The sequence below is a fragment of the Ictidomys tridecemlineatus genome, chromosome 12, assembly GCF_052094955.1.
Source record: "Ictidomys tridecemlineatus isolate mIctTri1 chromosome 12, mIctTri1.hap1, whole genome shotgun sequence".
NCBI lineage: Eukaryota > Metazoa > Chordata > Mammalia > Rodentia > Sciuridae > Ictidomys > Ictidomys tridecemlineatus.
Window position 1 is genome coordinate 64,844,266 of NC_135488.1, and position 20,875 is coordinate 64,865,140.

General features: G+C 39.0%; 1 protein-coding gene across 13 annotated transcripts in view; it reads left to right on the top strand.

The window, feature by feature from the left end:
• Aak1 (AP2 associated kinase 1) overlaps window positions 1-20,875 on the top strand; it is a 175,003-nt gene that overhangs the window by 103,798 nt on the left and 50,330 nt on the right. For all 13 annotated transcript variants that reach the window (XM_078029067.1, XM_078029066.1, XM_078029069.1 and 10 more), the window contains exons 6-12: window positions 4,447-4,568; window positions 5,837-5,918; window positions 6,424-6,556; window positions 9,710-9,813; window positions 12,080-12,159; window positions 15,743-15,897; window positions 17,100-17,422. In XM_078029067.1, coding sequence (XP_077885193.1) covers window positions 4,447-4,568; window positions 5,837-5,918; window positions 6,424-6,556; window positions 9,710-9,813; window positions 12,080-12,159; window positions 15,743-15,897; window positions 17,100-17,422 — 999 coding nt within the window. The remainder of the gene's footprint in view (window positions 1-4,446; window positions 4,569-5,836; window positions 5,919-6,423; window positions 6,557-9,709; window positions 9,814-12,079; window positions 12,160-15,742; window positions 15,898-17,099; window positions 17,423-20,875) is intronic.

Consider the following 20,875-nt stretch of genomic DNA (forward strand, 5'->3'; position numbering starts at 1 on the left):
AGACTTATCCCATGTTTTCAATGCCCCCTCCCCCCTACCAAGGCTAAATACAATGCTAGTCCACTGTCAACTGGCCTGTCTCCATGCCTCCAACACCTCAAGCACATGTCCATATCAGGTTCTTGGTGCTAACTGGTTTTTGCTCAGAATGTTCTTCAGTCAGATGGTTCATGGCTGCTCCTTCTTTATTCATGCCTCTGCTTCCCTCATCAGAGAAACCATCCCTAACTGCTATTTAAAGTAACATCCCTCTTCACCTTATATAGATTTAGCTTGCTAGAATTTTTAAATAACATTTGCCACTACCAGACAATTATAATTAATTTCTTATTATCCCCAGCTGGACAGTAAACCCCATGAGAGGTTGGCCTTTGTTTTGTTCATCACGTTTTTCCTGAAACCTAGAAAACTACTTGGCATTGCAGTAGGAATTCAAACACATTTCTTTCATAAATGAATGGAAGCAATGTCTTATATTTATATGGGGAGATTTGTGGTTTACTTTCACATTCGTTTTCTAAGTTGCTTTGTAACAACAAATATTATCAGCTTAATGTTGCAGATGAGAAACACACTCAAAAAAGGGTTAAACATTTGATCAAGGTCAACCTCAAAAATAATCCTTGAGGTGTTTTTTCTGCCTAATCCCAGTGTTGCTACCATATACCATGCTCTCTGTGGAGTGTTTTAGTGTGATGGTGGTTAACCTTGGAGGTTTTCATAGGAGCACAAGTTAAAGGACACATTGAGAATGGAAATTGCACCAATTGCTAAGGTGGCCACTGCCAAGAGATTTCACCTCTATAATCTCATTTGATCCTCTCATAAATGCACAAAGCACCAGAGCAGTAATTGCTGTCCTTATCAGGACAAGTCTGCCTCCTTTTTATTTTTTGTCTACTTAGTCCTCCTACCTCCCACAACAGCAGTTTTATAGTCCCTCCAACTGCCTTCTTAGTGCTTTACTGTGAATTAATTTTCCAGTTTTTAGATGTACATCCCAGCATTAGAAGTATAGAAGTCGACTCAGAAAGGGAGTACAGAGAGGCTTGGTTTCACATGAGCAGTAAGGCCCAGGGTGGAGACTTTTGCTGAAGATGCTGAGTAAGTGATGTTATCAGCTCCATTTAAGGGTCTGTGGTGTGAGAAAAGTACTGGATTAGACAGTGTGGAGCATTCATGGGTATAGTACAATGTCCTGGCTTCAAAGGTTTTGTGCTCTATTTGGGAAAGTAAGCATAATTTGTAAGAAATTAAATACCAGTCCACAAAAGAATTCTAAATGATGATTGAGTGTTCATTATAGACCAGAGTTGGCAAACTTCTGCAGAGGGCTGGACAATAAATATCTCAAGTTTGTCAGCCATACAGTCTCTGTTTTAAGTGTTAAACTCTGCTGTCAGACAAAAGCAGCCATAGACTACAGAATAAGTAACCAATGGGCATGGCTTGCTTTGGCCCAAAGGCCTTTATGACTCCTCCTGTTGACACTAAATTCTGTAGATTTTGTAGGGAAGTTATGGAAGGTTTTTCTGAGAAGTTATGACTTGAGCAAGGTCTTGAGAAATATCTGGGATTTGACTGAAGAGAGAGCAATTAAATAAAAGAAAAAATAGGTAATATAAGGAATCCTTGGGAGACCTTGAGCAAACCTGGCTAGCGTTTAGACACTTGACTCCTCATTGACTAGATTCTATGGTTGGAGCATTTTCTGGACTCTTAAGCCCAGACCAAAGTACTGGGCAAGTGTAAAGTCATCACAACCGTTACCATAGTTGGAGGGTCAGTGTGGGGCCTTGAGTAATCACTCTTATTTTGACTTACTTCTTGCACTAGTAGAAATCTAATTGTCCACATCCACAGTTAGTTTGCTTTGAGCAATTCCCAGCTATACCATATATTTGCTGCATGACATTTATATTTTATTTCTTTTTTCTTTTTTTTTATTATTAGTTGTTCAAAACATTACAAAGTTCTTGACATATCAAATGACATTTCATACATTTGATTCAAGCGGATTATGGACTCCCATTTTTACCCTATATACATATTGCAGATTCACATCGGTTACACATCCACTTTTTTACCTACTGCCATACTAGTGTCTGTTGTATTCTGCTGCCTTTCCTATCCTCTACTATCCCCCCTCCCCTCCCCTTCTCTCCCCTCCCCTCCTCTCCCCTCCCATCTTCTCTCCCTATCCCATCTACTGTAATTCATTTCTCTCTCTTGTTTTTTTTCCCCCCTTTCCCCTCACTTCCTCTTATATGTAATTTTGTATAACAGTGAGGGTCTCCTTTCTTTACCTTGCAATTTCCCTTCTCTCTCTCTTTCCCTCCCCCCTCTCGTCCCTGGTTAGTGGTGATCTTCTTCTCAAACTGCATGACATTTAGAAGTGACTTAAGTGTCTTACTTTCTCCATCTACAATATGGTGATAATAATAACATTATTATTATGAGGATTTAGTGGAATAATCCATGTGACAAATACAGTAGTACTGGCAATAGTAAAAGCTCATTAAACTGTGACTATTACTTTATAACTTCTAAATTAAATTGAAAACATTATTACTGCTTTGTTGGAACTATTTTAGATTCCTAAAATAAGTACATGCTCAGCATAGCCTGTTTCTTTTTGTGTAAATAAAATAAACAAATGAGCTTTATAAAAAACTATAGGCAGCAGAAATATTTGTCTGCCTTCATCTTAATTCAAGGGAACAAATATGTCCAAGTTATTCTTAATTCAGTTATGTGATTATGAATTCTTTATCATAAGAGTGTATCTGTAGAGGTTTATGGGCTTTGTTCACTGCTTCTGTGGCTAATGCCAAGATCAAAATTTTAGAATCAAGCAAATATAGGTTAGTAGTGTCCCCAGGTATACCAGCACTATCCTTCTTGTCCTCTCTGGCAGAATAGTACACCTTAAACCCAGAGGTCTCAAAGACTTCCTACAGATGACATTCTAAGGAATGTAAGTTAACAACAAAAAAGTGCTCACAACAGTGATACCATGAGTGAAGTTCAGTAGGAATAAGAAATAATAAATGGCCGAATCAGTTTGCAGCACAGACTTAAAATAATTGAAATTAACAGATATAGACTAAAAAATGTACTTAATTTAATGTTGACAAGAATTAAAAGAAAATTGAGAAACAAGTGTAAGATTACCATAATTGCTCAGATATTTTAAAAGAACTAGTAGGATCTGGGTTTTTGGTGACTCCTACTTCTTCTAACAGACCAGTGCGTACACAGCACTAGTGCACACATATGTGCATGTGCTCATGCATACAAACAGTGTTATGTGTAATTCTGGTTTTTGGCTTACTCCATTCAGCAAACATTTTCTATACCAAGCATATACTATATCTATGTGTAGGTACTGGGTAGAGAAGACGACAAAAATGATTAAGGGGTGATGCTTGTCTTTAAGGAGCTTATAGTCTACTCTTGCCTTTGTTTTCCAAAGGTGATCAGTCTTTGGAAGGCTGAAGACAAAAGACAATGGAGACTACAGTCTCATTGGCCTAACAAGATTTTTTGGCTGCCATTTTACTGCCCACGCATAGCCAGGTCTGGCCTCCAGCACACCAGTCAGCTCAGTTTTCCTACACCAGGAATTCATCTTGAGAACACAGTGCCCTCTATTTTGGAGTTGTTTTCATAGAAAGAGGCCTTTGATACCTGGGATTTCTCTAGGTTTTGGTTCTTATAAATTCCCTGCTAACTTAGAACTCCTCACTGCCCAAATATTTCATTTATAGAAAAACAAAAATACAGGATAGCAATATTTTAACAGGGAAACTCCCACTTACCATTAGGCATTTTATTACTTTGAGAAGTAATTAAAATATAAAAATACCAATTCTGAAAATCCTAACCTAGTAAAGACATTGATTGATTGATTGATTTTTAAAAACATTATTAAATGTCCAGGTGAAGTAATTGACATCGTGGGAGAATGAGGTACTGAAGGAAAATAAGGAAGGAGTGACATTTGTCTGAATGGGGGGAAAATTCAAAAAGGAAGTTATCTTTGAACTTGGGTTTGAAAGACAACTGATAATTTAGTAATTGGATAGGAAGGTGGGGAATCATGGAGAGCATTCCAGAATGAAAGAAGAGTAAGAACTCAAACATATGAGATCTCTGCAGAGGTGAGAAACGTGACTGGAAATTTGGAAAAATGGAACTCTGGCTTCCCCCACTGTGGAGTTTCCTCTTTGCCCTTTCTGTCCTCATTTCACCCTGTTCCTGTGCCTCTCATTTTGTTCCACTTGGGATGGCCCCTATTGAGATGCTTGATGGGGAATAACTTAACTGTACACACTAACAAGATTGCCAGAAATAAAATATTTTATTTATGTGACTGTAAAAGCACATTTTCAAATTCAGTACTAAACAATATCTTGAAATGGGTATTTGGGGAATGTTTTTCAGGTTGAAAATATCCTCTTGCATGACCGAGGCCACTATGTCCTATGTGACTTTGGCAGTGCCACCAACAAATTCCAGAATCCACAAACTGAAGGAGTTAATGCAGTGGAAGATGAGATTAAGAAGTAAGCTTTTTCTCCTTTCTTGGAAGTTTGTCCATTATCAGATAAGTAACTTTACTTGTAGCTTGTGAATGAGATGGTCAGAATGGGAAGAAAATGGTACCAGTCAGTTATCCTTCATCTCAGCGTATTCTATTCACCATTTGGGTGGTTTGATTTTAAGAGAAGGATGAGGAGGGATTCACAGGCGTGGATCAGTAGAGTAAAATGAAGGAATCCTGAAACACTTTTCAGTGGTCCTATGATATGTATATTTTGATTTATGACATCACATGCTCACAAAAAGTTAAGTGATACACACACCATGAAAGGACTATGATATTTCCGAGTGTTATCACAACTAATGTGACACTGTCAGACAGATGTGCTTCTTAACTGAACCCGTTTTACTGAACACTGCTTCCTTCCTGCTCATGAGGAGCTCACCCACAGCCCAGTGGAATTAATGATGAGTGGGGCTATTGAAGTCTCTACAGACACTGAATCACTGACTCCCATGAGAAATAGCTTTAAATTTGTGGGTCCAGTTAGAGCCTGACCTATCTAGCATGCATGCCTAAATCAGATCCTCACTCCCCTTTCATGTATCACCCCAGGAAACCAGGCCTGGGGCAAGACAACTTCTAGTCTAGGTGCTTTGCCCTGGTGAACACTTAAACCAGTCCCATCTGGAATCTAGAGATTTAAATAGCACAAATCACATATATGGTTAACACCAATTGCTCACAGTGAGGGTGTGCTTATGTTACTCTTAAGCCAGAGATAAGAACACTGTTACTTAAGTCTTGTTCCAGGAGCAGAGATCAAGGGTTCTTGACCCCATCCACCCCACCCCAGCTGGGGCCCACTGCCTGTTGTTCTCCAAAATATCCCAGTCAGTGCTGCATCTCTGTTGAGTCACATTTAAAGGGTTTTCTATTTTTAAAAAAACAAATAAGCTCAATACAGTATCAGACAACAAGGATTCATGGGAGAAGATTTTGTCATTTCAGGATGCAAGAAAAGTTGCTGTTAGGGCTTACCTAGTGCACTTGTTCTGCACCCCCCCCCATGTTCTTAGATTAGGAGGTCTGCTGCTTAGGGCTACAGTGTGGTGATATCATTGTACTGAGGACAGCCTTTCATTTTATCTGCACTGATATTTCATAGTCTCTTCTGCAAATTACTCCCAGGGAATTAGGTTCTATTAATGTTAAAAAAAAATTCTGCTCCTCCTGGTTTATAATTTTAGCATTGATATATTTAACAAAAAATGAATCTTTTGATTGTAGATATACAACGCTGTCCTATCGAGCACCAGAAATGGTCAACTTGTACAGTGGCAAAATCATCACTACGAAGGCAGACATTTGGGTAGGTGTCGACTAACCTATCCACACCCCAGATATCATTAGTCATTGACTGTAAACTCCCAAGTTTAATGCATACAGTGGTATAGCTTGGTAGCACCTGTACCATACCATTGTCTCCTTCTCCACTGGAGTGGTTCATGATGTGAGGGGACCAGCCATTGCTTCTTGAAACGTGAAAAGAAAATTACTTTAGACCTACTTCTTTGATAATTATTCACATGGCTTTCACTTACATTTTTCTGGTTCTTAAGAGCAAAATAGGAAATATATCTGTTCTTTACTAGAGCAGAATTTGGTAATATTGGTAGAAATAATGTAATTTGGCTGCTAATTAGCCACATTGAGTTCTAAATTCAATTTTCTAATAGAATGATAATATATAGTTTTTGTATGTGCTAGTAAATATGGATGGTGCCAGTATCTTTGATTAGATCCACTTGCAATTATGGTAAATAAACCACTAATAGCAATCTGCTTTCTTTCTTTCTTTCTTTTTTTTTTTTAAGGCCCTGGGATGTTTGTTGTATAAATTATGCTACTTCACTTTGCCATTTGGGGAGAGTCAGGTGGCAATTTGTGATGGAAACTTCACAATTCCTGATAACTCTCGATATTCTCAAGACATGCACTGCCTTATTAGTAAGTATTTCAAGTTTCTAGTTTCACATTTTTATTTCTAACCACTAGGAATAAATTGGAAGATAAAGAGATTGAATTCTAGGAGAAGATGGGTTGGATGCGAAGATTTTTTTTTTTTAATCAGTTAATAATAGCTGGGAACACATAGAAAGTTCAACAGTGTCTAATTAGACAGATTAATTAAAAGAGTGGTGGGTTTTTTGCTGGAAATCTAAGCTCTATTTTACACCTGAGCCAGCCATAAGCAGAAATCCTAATTGTGCTTTGAACAGCACACTACTCCTGGGTCCTGTTGCAGTCTGTATGAAAGCTTTGGTTCCAAAGGAGTCCAGCTGACTCATATCAAATGATAAGAAATTCATCTTTGCAAAACTGGAAGCAACTCAAATGAAAATGATTGCAGTGCATTGGCTGGAATGAATACATAATTAAGACTGTATAACTTCATGGAACTAGGTTTTTCCTTTCATTTTAGGTTAATCACTGGATTTTTGTAACAAGCATCTAAACTCAATGCTTTGTTTAAAATAGTCCTAAGATTCCCTACTTTTCTGTATCATCATAGCAAGCATATGTACTAACATCCATTAACCAGATGGTAGAATAAGTAATCTTTGCATAAGACCCTGTGCTGAAATGCTAAAGAATTAGAGATTTTTATCATCTTTCCGCATTGATCCAGGCATTTAGCATCTGAGTTTTAACCATTAAGGATCATAAATCCTGAGCAACTCAAACTGGGTCCTGGATAGGGTACAAAATTAGCAACAGAGGTGGAGCATCTGATATGTGTTGAGGACCTACTTGAACCTCTTCTAATTCTTAAAACCCTGAAGATTTTAAGTATAATTATCCCTAATATGCACATGAGGAAACCGAAGCCACAAAAGTAGAGGTCTTATTCAAGTTAAAATAATTATAGAGTTTAAGTGACTCTATATTGCATTATGTCAGTTTTATCCATCAGCCTCTTCCATTTATTAATGACAGTGGGAGGTATTTAATTTAATGATGGTTAGATTGTTTTCAGATGTAAAGCGTCATATCTAAACTAGAATTGCAGCTATGTAAAAAGGATCAGAAGGAAATATGAGAAAATTGCCAAATTTGATAATTAAGTAGCATTTTTTTTCTTTTTAATATTTTTCATTAAATTCATTTTTTAAAAAAATTTATTCTACTTGATAGACATTAGAATGTATTAAATTCATTTTGGAAGCAACAATTCTTTAGAAAAATTTATAGCACTGACATCTTTCCCAAACTCGTATTTCAGTTTGCATACTATTTGAAGATTCCATTATCACCTTGCAATCACAGGATTAAAATTCAATTTGTTCAAAGGGAGATCAGTAGACTAGAGAAAAGGGACCAGGGAGAGGATAGAAGGGAAGGAAAAGGGAGATGACATTGACCAAATTATATTGTTAAATTATGTGCAGGTATGAATATACAACAATGAATTACACCATTATGTATAATTTGAATGTACCTTCAAAATGGAAAAAAATAAAAATTCTTATGTGGGGAAAAAAATAAAATTTGATTTTTTTTTGCCCCTCCCTTTTTTCTCTTCTTTCTTTTTTTGGTCTCCAGGCATTGAACCTGGTGCTTAACCATTGAACCACATCCACAGCCCTTTTTATATTTTATTTAGAGACAGGATCTTGCTGAGTTACTTAGGGCCTCACTAAATTGCTGAGGCTGGCTTTGAACTCATGATCCTCCTACCTCAGCCTCTGAGCCCCTGGGATTACAGGCATAGGCCACCAAGCCCAGCTCTTCCCTTATTTTTTACCCCCAATATGAGAGTCCCCTTCTTTTCAGTTTCTCTTGTTGGTATTGCCAACAAGACTGGATGGGTGAAGTTTAAGATAGTCTCTGGATCTGGCTAGCAACAGAGAGAGAATTGGTTGTTTTCTATGTTGCATTAATTCTTCTTCTCCTCATTATCTATCTATCTATCTATCTATCTATCTATCTATCTATCTATCTATCTATCTATCTATGTATTTGGAGTTGCGATTCTTTTCAATGATTCTCTTCTTTTCATCCATGTCACCACGGTATGTATACAGACCTGTCAGCTCCTGTTCTAGCAGAATGGCCACCAGCTTCTCTCCTCTCTATGCTATCCAGTGCACCCTTGTCACAAGATTATTATAAAATGTCACCCTCTCATGCCTTTTTCAGTAAGTTTGACTTGCTTGCCAGTGGTCCCATAGTGGAGCCCACGTTCTTAGCATGACATTTAAGATTTTCATGTTCTGGTTCTGTCCCACCCTCCAAGCCATCTCTCTACCCTATCCTTTTGGCTCCTATTTCCATGCAGCAGGAGAATCTTTCTCTTGCCTTTCTCCAATTTTGCCTTTGTTCACACTGTTCTCTCTTCTGGACTGTCTTTTGCTTTCTCCCTGACTGTGTTCTATTCTGCTTCTTCTGCCTTCCAGAGCTGTAACCTCACTGATTTTTTTCTGAAAAAACCACTCATTATTTACTTAGGCAGGAAGTGCCCTGCACTAGTGTTGGGATATATATTCGTGTGTCTGTGTCTTCTCAAAGACTTTCCTGAGGGCTTTTCCAGCTTCCAAGAAGGCAGAAGCTTAAAGGATCTGGAAATAGAAAAGTGATCTATGGATCACAATTAAAGTAGATCGATCGGTCTATGTATATATGTATGTATATGTTACTTTGTAATTTCTCTTAAATTGAAAAGTACTTAATATCACCAACAAAAGAATAGGTAGTGAATTCTTGATCTTTGAGTTTTGTTTATAATTATAGTTATGAATAATCATTTGCTTAACAAGAAACTGTGAACTAAGCAAGCCAGCCACTAGACCATATAACTACCTAGATATCAGAACATAAAGGTGGTAACTTTCAGAGTCAGAGCCGGCACCCCTCTTGTGCATGGCATAGAATGTGAACTTCAGGTAGCTTGTTAAAATTCCAAGAGTTTATTTTCTTGTGGATATTAAATATTTTAGGAAAATTAGTTTCCCTTTCTAGGAAAAGGGCTAGTTGTACTGTTTGACTTTTATGAGACATAAAAATTAAAAATATCAAAATTTTGGTAGTAGAAAAGTTATGTTCTCTAGCTAATGTAACAACTATTAGGGTATTAAATAAGTTCACATATGTTTGTCATAGGGTATATGTTGGAACCAGACCCTGACAAAAGGCCGGATATTTACCAAGTTTCCTACTTCTCATTCAAACTTCTCAAGAAAGAATGCCCAGTTCCAAATGTACAGGTATGTGAAGGTGCTTGTTAACCAAAGTAAACCTTATCACATTGTCATTTGAGTTCTGAGCTGTTAATCAGTCTCTTAAGTGATGTAGATGTCACTTGATTTATCTACTAGGGGGCATTCAAGCAAAGCTAACCATGAAGTAGAATAAAGGGAATCCAAAATAAAAGGAATCCAGTTTCCCATTGAATTTAATTATAAAACTGAGGCAGTTCACTCAACAACAAAAGCAACAAAAAATACCCTAGAGATTAAATTGAATGCTTGGGTGAAGAGTGGCCAGCTTGCTATCTTGTGAACGTGTATAGCTGCCTTCCTGAGGGAGACCCTGGACTCGTCCCACCAGCCCATTTCCACTGCCCTCCCTCCTTACAGCAACACTGTCTTGATTTGCCTCCGCCATTGGCCATCTATAATTCACACTTGTGTCACACATATCAGACCATGTGAATCTTGTCTACACCAAGTATTCCTAAACTCTTTACTCATAGTTTTCAGAATAAAATGCTTTGCAAACACCTTTTTACAATTTTGGCTTTGGTGGTGGTGTTGTTGTTATTGTTTGCTTTTACTGTGATGGGGGTGGAACCCAGAGCCTCACATATCACTAGGCAAGTGACTTCCCACTGAGCTACATCCCCAGCCCCAATTTTGGCATATTTTTTAGGGCATAACCCAATCTCTTGAATATTTTACTAATGGATGCTGCAGTAAAATTGTTATTTATTTATTTATTTTACTGGTGCCGGGGATGCTTAACCCTAAAAAGCCAGTGTTAGAGCTCATGTTCTGTTTGTCAGTTTTCCAAGATGGAAACAAGGGATATGGTACAGTAACTTTACATGACCATATCCCTAACCCTTTTTAAAAATTTTGAGGCAGGGTCTCACTAAGTTGACCTAAGCAACTAAATTGCTAAATTGCTGAAGCTGACTTTGAGCTTGCAATCCTCCTCCCTTAGTCTCCCTAGCTGCTGGGATTACAGCTGTGTGCCACCATGCCTGGCCATAAATAGATTCTAATCTGAAATTTTCATGCTGCTTTCTCCAATAATGAACGTTTGATGCCACTGTTAGGGATTGAGAGTATTGATAAATAATGCTCCTCTTTCACTGCCACATTTGGCATCAGCTATGAGACTAATTCGGATGGCACTAGGAATATTGGCTTTGTTGATAAAAAGATTGGGTTGTAGGTCATAATTTGACCTGTCAGGCTCCCTAACTTTAAATCCACCTGATTCCTAAGGATCAGGCTCTTCCAGAAAAAAAGGAAGATGAGGGTAAACCAGATGAGCTCGCTTCTTTCTGCCAGTCTTATCAGCTAAATATGCTGCTTCTCTTCCATGGGAGAGGAATGCTTGAAGGACAGAGGAGAAGCTAGAAGAAGCTTTCTAGGGGAAATTCCTCCCTCGTGGAAACATGAGGAAATGAGAGGACCCGCCTAAAAGGCCAGTGTTAAAGCTCATGTTCTGTTTGTCAGTTTTCCAAGATGGAAACAAGGAATATGGTACAGTAACTTTACATGACCATGTTTTCCTTTACAGTTGCACTTTCCCATTTATCAAATAAATAATGTGAAATATAATTGAAAACATTAAGATTGTTATCTAGTTTATAAAAAGTAAAATTCATCAATCTCATTTCTTTTGGCACTTTCTCAGGAGTAGCAAGCACTTGCTTTGTGGTTCAGTACAGCTAGCTGGTGCTCCCTCAAGATGCAGTGTTGAATGGTGCAGAAGTCAAGCTAGAAGAACAGTGTTTGGCTTGTGGAGTGAGTAGTGCTTCCCATGTTGGGAAGGGGCACTCGCTTAGCCACCAAACATACAGGGTGGCTATGGTTTTCTCCCAGCATTCTGACTGGAAGATGGAATGCACCCTGCTTGGCTCCTGAGTCAGCTCTGATGTCTCTCAGATATAGCTAGAGCTTGAACAATACAACTTCTTTCCCATTCCTTTTATATCATCACGTCTGAACTACACCAAGGAGAAGGGAACCAAGATTAAGCCCCAGTGAGCTTTGTCTGGTGCAGAAGGGGAAAGTGTGTGCTTATGCTCACCTCTTCACAGCCATCTGCTTCCCACTGGTGTTTGGGTCTGGTAGGTATTTGGTTAACTTCCTTCTAACAGGGAGAAAAGTGCCTGAAAGTCACACCCAAAGACCCTCAAATGTAATTTCTTTTCCATCAGGTTGGTTATTCTTTTACAGAGAAATTTGTGATGTCCTTTATATATATATATATTTTATTTTTCTCTTTTCAATTCCTTAGAATTCTCCTATTCCTGCAAAACTTCCCGAACCAGTGAAAGCCAGTGAGGCAGCTGCAAAAAAGACCCAGCCAAAAGCCAGGTAAGAAGTGCCTTGGTGAGCATCCTGCTAGGGCACCGCAGTGGAGAATGCCTGTGTTTCTTAATTCTCATTTTGCCATAACCAACCAGCGACTGCACAGATCAGGAAACCAAGCCCTATCTCCCCTAGGCAGAAACTATTCTTCAGGAGTGCCAGGAGGAATATAATAAAATAGTGTGATCTACGTTTGAAAGAGAATCAAAGACACTACAGCTGTTTCTTTTGCATGGGAACAGTAGCAGGGGTATTCAGTGATGAGGCAAGGGCAGACTTTATATGTTGCTGGCACAGGAGTGTCCTAACATGCATCCTGGTATGTGGTTAGACATGTTCACCACCCTAGTCATCTGCCTTCCTTTTCCTTTTACTACTGTGGCTCCAGCAACATTAGTACAAGCTAATCACATTCTATGCCACCTTCAGTCTTCTGGGAAGCAAATGCCAAAGATGCTGAGACATGGTTAGGGAAAAACCCCAGGGAGAAACAGGGAAGGAGCCAGGAAAAGGCTGGGAGAAGGTCAGAAATTGCAAGTCCGACCTGGAGAAAGTGTCTCCGATTGCCACACAATTTAAGGAAAGCTTACCAAAGATATTGGGGATCCCTTATACCAGAATCAGCTATCAGAAAGGTCCCCTAATAGGAATCAATGGATGGAATGTTAGGACTGAACTCAATCTATGGGAAGCGTGGTCTCAGGGTAAACCCAGAGCACAGCAGCTGGGCATTGGTCTTTCACATCCCTATTAGCCAAAAATCTGCCAGGCACTGCCCTGTGGCTGTCATACTTTCCAAATGACAAATTCTGGGGGTGGCCAGGAACATATTTATGCTCCTCCTTTTTCTGCCCCTCCTCCTGGGGTAAGGAAATATTTAGCAGCAAACAGTGTCAATAAAGGACCTGAAATGGTAATATGTGGATTTTAATAGAACAGGAAAGTAATTTACTTTAAAGTAAACTGTGTTTTTAAAATGTCTTGAATATTTATAGAATGCCTCCTGTGTGGGTAGAATTATTCCAGGTGTGGCTCTAAAGTAATGACTTTGTTTTTTAATAAAGTTAGCAGACTTGCTTAACAAACAAGCAAACCTTGTTACTTTTATTTGTAAATTTCTGACATTAATTATTGCCCTGCTCACCTCTTTGGGGATTGTTTTGGGGGCTGATTTAATTATCTCAATCTTTTTGGTTTATACTAATCATGTACAAAACCCAAACGTGGTATGTACAAAGGCTGAATGAGGATCCTTTCTATATCCTTCAAAGCACACAAGTGATGGCCCTGCAGCTGACATTTTGGGCACTCTACAGTTTACAAAGCAATTTCATATTTATTGATACATACGCATGTTTCCTTGTTTTACACATAAATGACCTAAGACTGAAAGAGCTAAAATGACATGTCCATCATGACACAAGTTAGTAGGGAGCTAGAGCTCAAATGTTTTTTTTGTTGACTCTAAATCCCATGTGTTTCTAAGATGTTCCCCTCAGGAAACCAATAAGAATAGTTTTGAGTTTGGATTTCCACTGAAGTCTGTTTACCTCCCTGACCCTGGGCTTTTTCTCTTACACTTATCCTGTCCTCCAAAATCCGTCACACTTTTCCCTCCCACTTCCTTTATCCAGGTTACAGCCACTCCAGATGAGATAACTTACATATTATCAATTCTCTGTCCAGCATAAGAGCATCTAACAGGATGTCATTGAGAGGTTTCTGGGCCAAGGAGAGCCATACTTTCGAGATACATCATGGGAAGGACATAGGGCCAGTTCTTTTGCTTCCTGTTTTGCATTCATGGAGGCTGTGCCAGACATGTTTTGGAAATACTCATGAAGCTTATTTATTTTGGCCTTAGCCTCATTTATACTCCTTAAGTGCAATTTTCAAAGGGCAGTGGACTCTGATCTGAGTTAGGTCGTAGTTAGCTGCCCAAACTAATGTAAATGAATGATGGACTTCGACACCATCACGAGGAATTAAGTGGGCCACATGGCACATCCCTCTGTTAGTTTGGATTGGATCTGGTGGTTACAAAAAGTCTGAAATAATGGTGTCTTATTGGAGATAGGTGTTAATTTTTTTCTCACAAGTAAACAAAGTTTGGAGGTGAGTAGGCCAGGTCTTATATGGCAGTTCTGTTTCGTGAACCCAGATTTCTTCATGCTCATCACTCTACCATCCCTACAGGTGTGGCCAGTGACCTCATAGATCAGTGTAGCAGCCTCTTCCCATCCAAAGCAGCAGGATCAAGGAATGGCCAAAGAAGATAGGAAAAGGGAATACATCAGTTATTTCTTAAGGTTTTTAGAAACTGCTATGTAAGGCTAGAGCTTAGACAAATGGCCACACTTGGTCGCAAAAGTGGCTAGAATAGGTGATTCTTTTACTCTGGATAACACTGTGGTAAGCTAAAATTTTTATTTCTCTGGTAAAGGAGTACATGCTGGGCAAGGTTGCACATGCCTATAGTCCCAGAAATTTGGGAGGCTAAAGCAGGAGAAACCCAAGTTCAAGGCTAGCCTGGGCAATTTAGGGAGATCCTATCTCAAAATAAAAAAAATATATAAAGGGCTAGAGATGGAGCTCAGTGGTAGAGCAACTCTGGATTCAATTCCTAGTACTGAAAAAGGGTGGTGGCGGGGGTGGTGGCGGTGTTTCTGTTATACTCCTGAATTTTAATTTTTTTTACCACAGATTATTTACTTATTCCTTCTTATTGGATCCACTCATTTGCTTTTCATTGTAGAGACCTTTTTTTTTTTTCTTTTCTTTCAGTGCTGGGGATCAAACCTAGGGCCTCACACATGCTAGGCAAGTGCTATACCACTGAACTACCTCTCCAGAGCCCCCAGCCCTTTTATTTTGAGCCAGGGTCTCAATGAATTGCCCAGGCTGGCTATGAACTCAAGATTTTTCTGCCTCAATCTCCCGAGTTTTGGGATTATAGGTGTACATCACCATACCCAGCTAGAGAGACCATTTTGACAGCTTTCTTCAACCAAGTTTGAGTTCCCTGTATCTCTGAAAGAACACCCTCCTCAAACCTCTTTTAGCATCATTACCCATAGTGTATCCTGGGAAATCCTATGAGGTATTAGAGAAAAAGCTTTCAAGAGTGTATAAGCTTGGGCTGGGATTGTGACTCAGCCAGTGGTAGAGTGCTCATCTAGCACATGCGAGGCCCAGGGTTCAATCCTCAGCACCACATAAAAAATAAATAGATAGAATGAAGGTATTGTGTCCAACTACTTCTAAAATTAAATGTTAAAAAAAAGTGTATAAGCTTGAGAAACATTGCATTCCATATAGATTCACCATGCATATTCACACATGAAAAGATTTGCTGGAAAGAAATCTGCTCAATATAATCCCATCTTTGTGTTAAAATCATTTTTGCCCAGTAAGCACTTTTTCAAGACATTAATAACATCCTATGGGCCACCCTTTGAGAATTATTGACTAAGCAGATCTGGAAGGTTTGGGTAAGGGTTGAGGGGAAAGGGTTATGTACTCTGCCCACTCATCTCCCAATTTCCCACTCTTAACATGAATCTTTTTCCCCCCACTTTTCCTTTTCTAGACTGACAGATCCCATTCCTACCACAGAAACTTCAATTGCGCCCCGCCAGAGGCCTAAAGCTGGGCAGACTCAGCCAAATCCAGGAATCCTTCCCATCCAACCAGCTCTGACACCTCGGAAGAGGGCCACAGTTCAGCCCCCACCTCAGGCTGCAGGTCAGTTACTAGACTGGGTTGAAAGTGAGTGTACCTCTTTATTACAGAAGTGTTGGAGAGCCTGGTTTCATGTTAGGAATGGAATCCAGAGGCACATAAAGAATAATGAAGTGAATTGCCTTTGAAATTGTATGGCCAATGGCTGCAAAAGTGGAGACCTCTTATTGTATTCTAAGATGGATCATTAAGACTACTGAAGGCTATCATCTCTATATTTTCTCATCTTGGCCCTGACTTTGTGGTTTGATCTGTTCTTCCCATACCTACCTCTTTATTTCATACACTTTGCCTTGCCTTTAAAAAAAACAAGACTTACTTCCTTTTGAACCTCACAGGAAATATTGTTTCCTTAATGTTTTGTTTCTTGAAATATCTATCACCCTTTTGTATTTTGGTATTCTGTTTCTAATGAGATGAGTAAACTTTGTTTTATAAAGACAATTGATCTACCAGGCCCAGTGGTACATGCCTATAATCCCAGCAACTTGGAAGGCTGAGGCAGGAGGATCTAAGTTCAAAGCCAGTCTCGCAACTTAGTGAGACCCTGTCTCAAAAAATAAAAAGGGTTGGGATGTGGCCCAGTGGTTAAGCACCCCTGGGTTCAATCCCCAGTACCAAAAATCCCTAACTGAGTCAAAATATCAAGTAATGGAATACAACTATATTGCTTCCCCTAGGAGAAAGCTGCTTTTGGTAAATTCTGCCAGACATTTAGGCATCCTGGTGGGGGTTATGTAAACTATAGGTAAAACATTTGAAGAATTCTTTTGTCATGCAGCAAGCCAACTGATACAAAGATTGTGTTTACCTACAGTAGCAGCAAAGGCCAGTTGGCTGTAGATATTCAGGCTGCTAACTAAAGGAGAATTGGCTAATTGGGATGATGGATGAAGGACTGCTCAGGCTGCTAACTAAAGGAGAATTGGCTAATTGGGATGATGGATAAAGGACTGCTTTCTAAAGGAATCAAATATTGCATCTTATTGTTGAGCCCTGTTTTGAAAACTTTAAAGCACGGTTTGGCAAAAAGATGGAAAGGCATTCTGGGGAAAACAGAGCATGTGGACAGACAGTGTGGAGCACATGGATCTTAGAATAATCTGCCTAATTATCACCCCCTTTCTACTGCTTTGACAAGTCAGAAAGCTGTTTTTCATCTAGAAGAGTTTTGAGGTCTAATATGGAGTTTATTCTTATTGTAGGACCCAGCAATCAACCTGGGCTTTTGACCAGTGTTCCTCAACCAAAAGCCCAAGCCCCACCCAGCCAGCCTTTGCCTCAGTCTCAGCCCAAGCAGCCACAGGCTCCATCTACCCCACAGCAGCCGCCTTCCACCCCAGCCCAGGGTCTGACAACATCTCAGGCCCAGGCCACACCCCAGCACCAACAGCAGCTCTTCCTCAAGCAGCAGCCACAGCAGCCGCAGCCCCAGCCCCAGCCACAGCAGCCACAGCAGCAGCCACAGCAGCAGCCACAGCAGCCATCAGGCACATTTTACCAGCAGCAGCAGGCCCAGGCTCAGCAGGTAAGGTGATCCAGGCTGAATCGTGATTGTGAAAAGGCCCAGTAGGTACAGATGTATTCCTTAGAAGTGCTAGGACTACAGAGACATTCCTTTATTACATCATTGTTTCTCATAGATAACTAAGGCATTTAGAAGTAGATTGATAATTCACAACCCATTCACTGTTTTCTTCAGGCCATGGAGAATTTATCACATGCTTGAGGAACTCAATGAAGGTGCTGTTTTTCAGGGTTTCAAGGACATACTGAAGGGAAAAAAAACTCTGATTTTTTTCTTATCATCAAATATTCCAGTAGTACTGAATGTGGTCATGCATACCTGTAATCCTAGCAACTCAGGAGGCTGAGACAAGAGGATCACAAATATGAGGCCAGTCTCAGCTAGCATGCATGAGGCCCTCAGTTCATTCCCCAGTACTGACAAAAAAAAAAAGCCCAGTCATGTTCAACTGTTTCTGATGTCTCATAATTTAAGTTGGCTTTTTAAAATCAGCATCCAAGCAAGGTCCACATATTTTGTTTACTTGGTATATTTTTTCCATTATCTTTACCTATAATTTTTCACATTTTATACTATAAACACATTTTATAGTAATTGATATATCTCTTAAGTTCCCTTTTCCCTTTCCTAAATGTTCCTTCTCCCCTTTTCCATTTTTTTAAGAAACTTGGTTAGTTGCTCTGTGGAATGTTCTACACTTCTGGATTTGGCTTTGATTGCCCCATGGTATCATTTGGTATGTTCCTCTGTCTCTTGAAAACTGGTAGTTTCTCAAGGCCTGCTCAATATTCCATTTGGTCTGGCAATTCTTGCTTCTTCTATTCCGTCACATCAGGATGCCTCTAATATCTGGTTGTCTTCTCCTTTAATGATGTTGAGACCATTCAGTGTGTTAAGGTGTTGTCTGTCTCATCCATTTTATTAATGTTTCTCATTAGCTTACCAGCCATTGCTGATTATTTCCTAAGTCCATTAATTCACTAGCAATAGCAAAATGATATACTAGCATTCCCACTTCACTTAGGGCCTGGAATTTTTCTGTGAAGAACTTTTTTTCATCAACTATTTAGTTACCCTGAGGCACTGTTTATTCAGAAAGGCAAGAGAAATGCTTGATTCTTTCTCTTTGCTTGCCAATTTTTGGAATAATGAATTTGTTCATTCCATCATCCAAGAGTGACTTTGAAGTTTTTGTTTCATATCATTATGAATTTGTGAATTTTAACATGTTTGATATCTTTCAATACATTGCATTTTTAAAAAAATTATTTTGATGCTCAAATTGTCTGTTAGTTATTTTGGCCAGTGGAAGTACTTTCAAATTGGTTTCTGGGTTCTTTTGATGTGAGTGACTCTGGTAGTCTTTAATGATTGCCTTGCCGTTGAGGATAACACACTGTTCTAGGATCATTCTGTCCTTGACCCGGAATTGTCTGTTTTTTTAAGGAGCTGTTTATTTTTTTAATGGAAATGATATTTAGAACCTACCATTTGGTGCTAGAGATATTCACTTACTAATGGATTTGTGGTTATTTCTTGGCTTTTTAAGTGTACAGTTAGAAAATGTGTTTTGTTTTATTAGAAAATATACATTATGAGAGCTGAGATTGTAGCTCAGTGGAAGAGTGTGTGAGGCATTGGGTTCAATTCTCAGCACCACATATAAATAAATAAAATAAAGGTCCATCAACAATGAAAAAATATACATTATGAATTCAGATTTATATTACTAATTCAAATTTGTAGTTATAGGATTTTTGTTTAACTTTTCGGATTCTGTTGTGTTTTACTTATCTGGAAATCTTGATTCCTAACAGCATTAACATAGTTAATTAATTGGTTTATAGTTTCAGGATAATAATACCAATATGATTACTAAAAATCAGTATAAGATTTCTTTGCCCAATTTATTCTCAAAATGTTCCACACATTATTACCTAGGGAATGGTTTTATTCAGCTTTATCATCATGTGAACAAAAGACCTGACAAGAACAACATAGAGGAGGAAAAGTTATTTGGAGCTTACAGTTTCTATTGGTCTCCATCCATTAGATGGCTAACTCCATGGCTCTGGGCCCAAGGTGAGGCAGAACACCACAGTAGAAGAGTGTGGAGAAGGAAAGTAGCTTAGAACATGGCCACTAGGAAGCAGAGAGTTCTGCTTACCAGGGATAAAATATAACCCCAAAGGCACACTCCAGTGACCTACTTTTCCAGCCACACCCTACACACATTCCTGGCTATAGTTAGTTACCTCTGTATACTGGTTTCTTTGTATCATTTTGCTTTTCATTTTTAGTTATTGCTTTTTTTTTCTTTTTCCTTTAGTACTAGAGATTGAACCCAGGGGCACTGTTCCACTAAGACACCCAAGCCTTTATGTTTTATTTTGAGACAAGATCTTGCTAAATTGCCAAGGATGACCTTGAGCTTGGAATCCACCTGCCTCAGCCTCCTGAGTTTCTGAGATTACAGGAATGTACCACTGTGCCTGGCTCATTATTGTTTTTCAATTTTGGTTTAATTCTGATGAATTATAACCATTTACATTGTTTCAGAGTTAAATCTACAAAATTCTATCCCCTCTAACCCATCTGTAGAGGTATCTTTCATTCCTCTATACAGCTTGAGAGTATCCATTTGGTATTCTTCAGGATATGCATAGTTTATTCAGTTTACTGTTGATAGACATTTGGGTTGTTTCCATCATTTTTCTGTTTTAAATAGGAAGCTATATTTTGACATCTGCTTTGTTGCTAACCCTTTAACTTTGTCCCCAATAGACAAATGGTATCCTCCAAATTAACTCTGTAGCTAGGTAACTGTATTTAGGGTGTCCCAAAGAAGATCTTGTTCATCAGTAGGGCCTTATTTTGAGCTCTGTTTATGTGCCTAGGACATAGTTCCTAGCAGTGGAGATTGGAGAGACATGTAAGAAGTGTCATAAAAGCTGGGCATGCTGGCAAGTCTATAGTCCCAGCTACCTGGGAGGCTGAGGCAGCAGGATCACTTGAGCCCAAGTGTTTGAGACCAGCCTGGGCAAGGTAGGATGACCCCACTATAAAATTATAACAAGGGCTGAGGTTGTGGCCCAGTAGTAGAGCACTTGCCTAGCATGCATGAGGCACAGGGTCCAATCCTCAGCACCACATAAAAATAAATAAATAAAGGTATTGTGTCCACCTATAACTAAAAAATTTTAAAAAAATTATAACGAAATATCAGAATATTTTGAATAAAGATGGTAGAGTTTTCATAAAGTAGAGCAATTGGGAAATAATTTTCAGAAAGCCTTGATATGAGTTTCAGTAGCTGGGTTAACATTTATGTTATTTTTTTCAGTGTCAACATTGTATTATCCTATGCATGTAAGGAAGCATTTTAATCTTGACTACTTCAAAATCCCTTATAAGAAGGATTACTTCTATCATCGGGAGAGCATTTATTTTTTT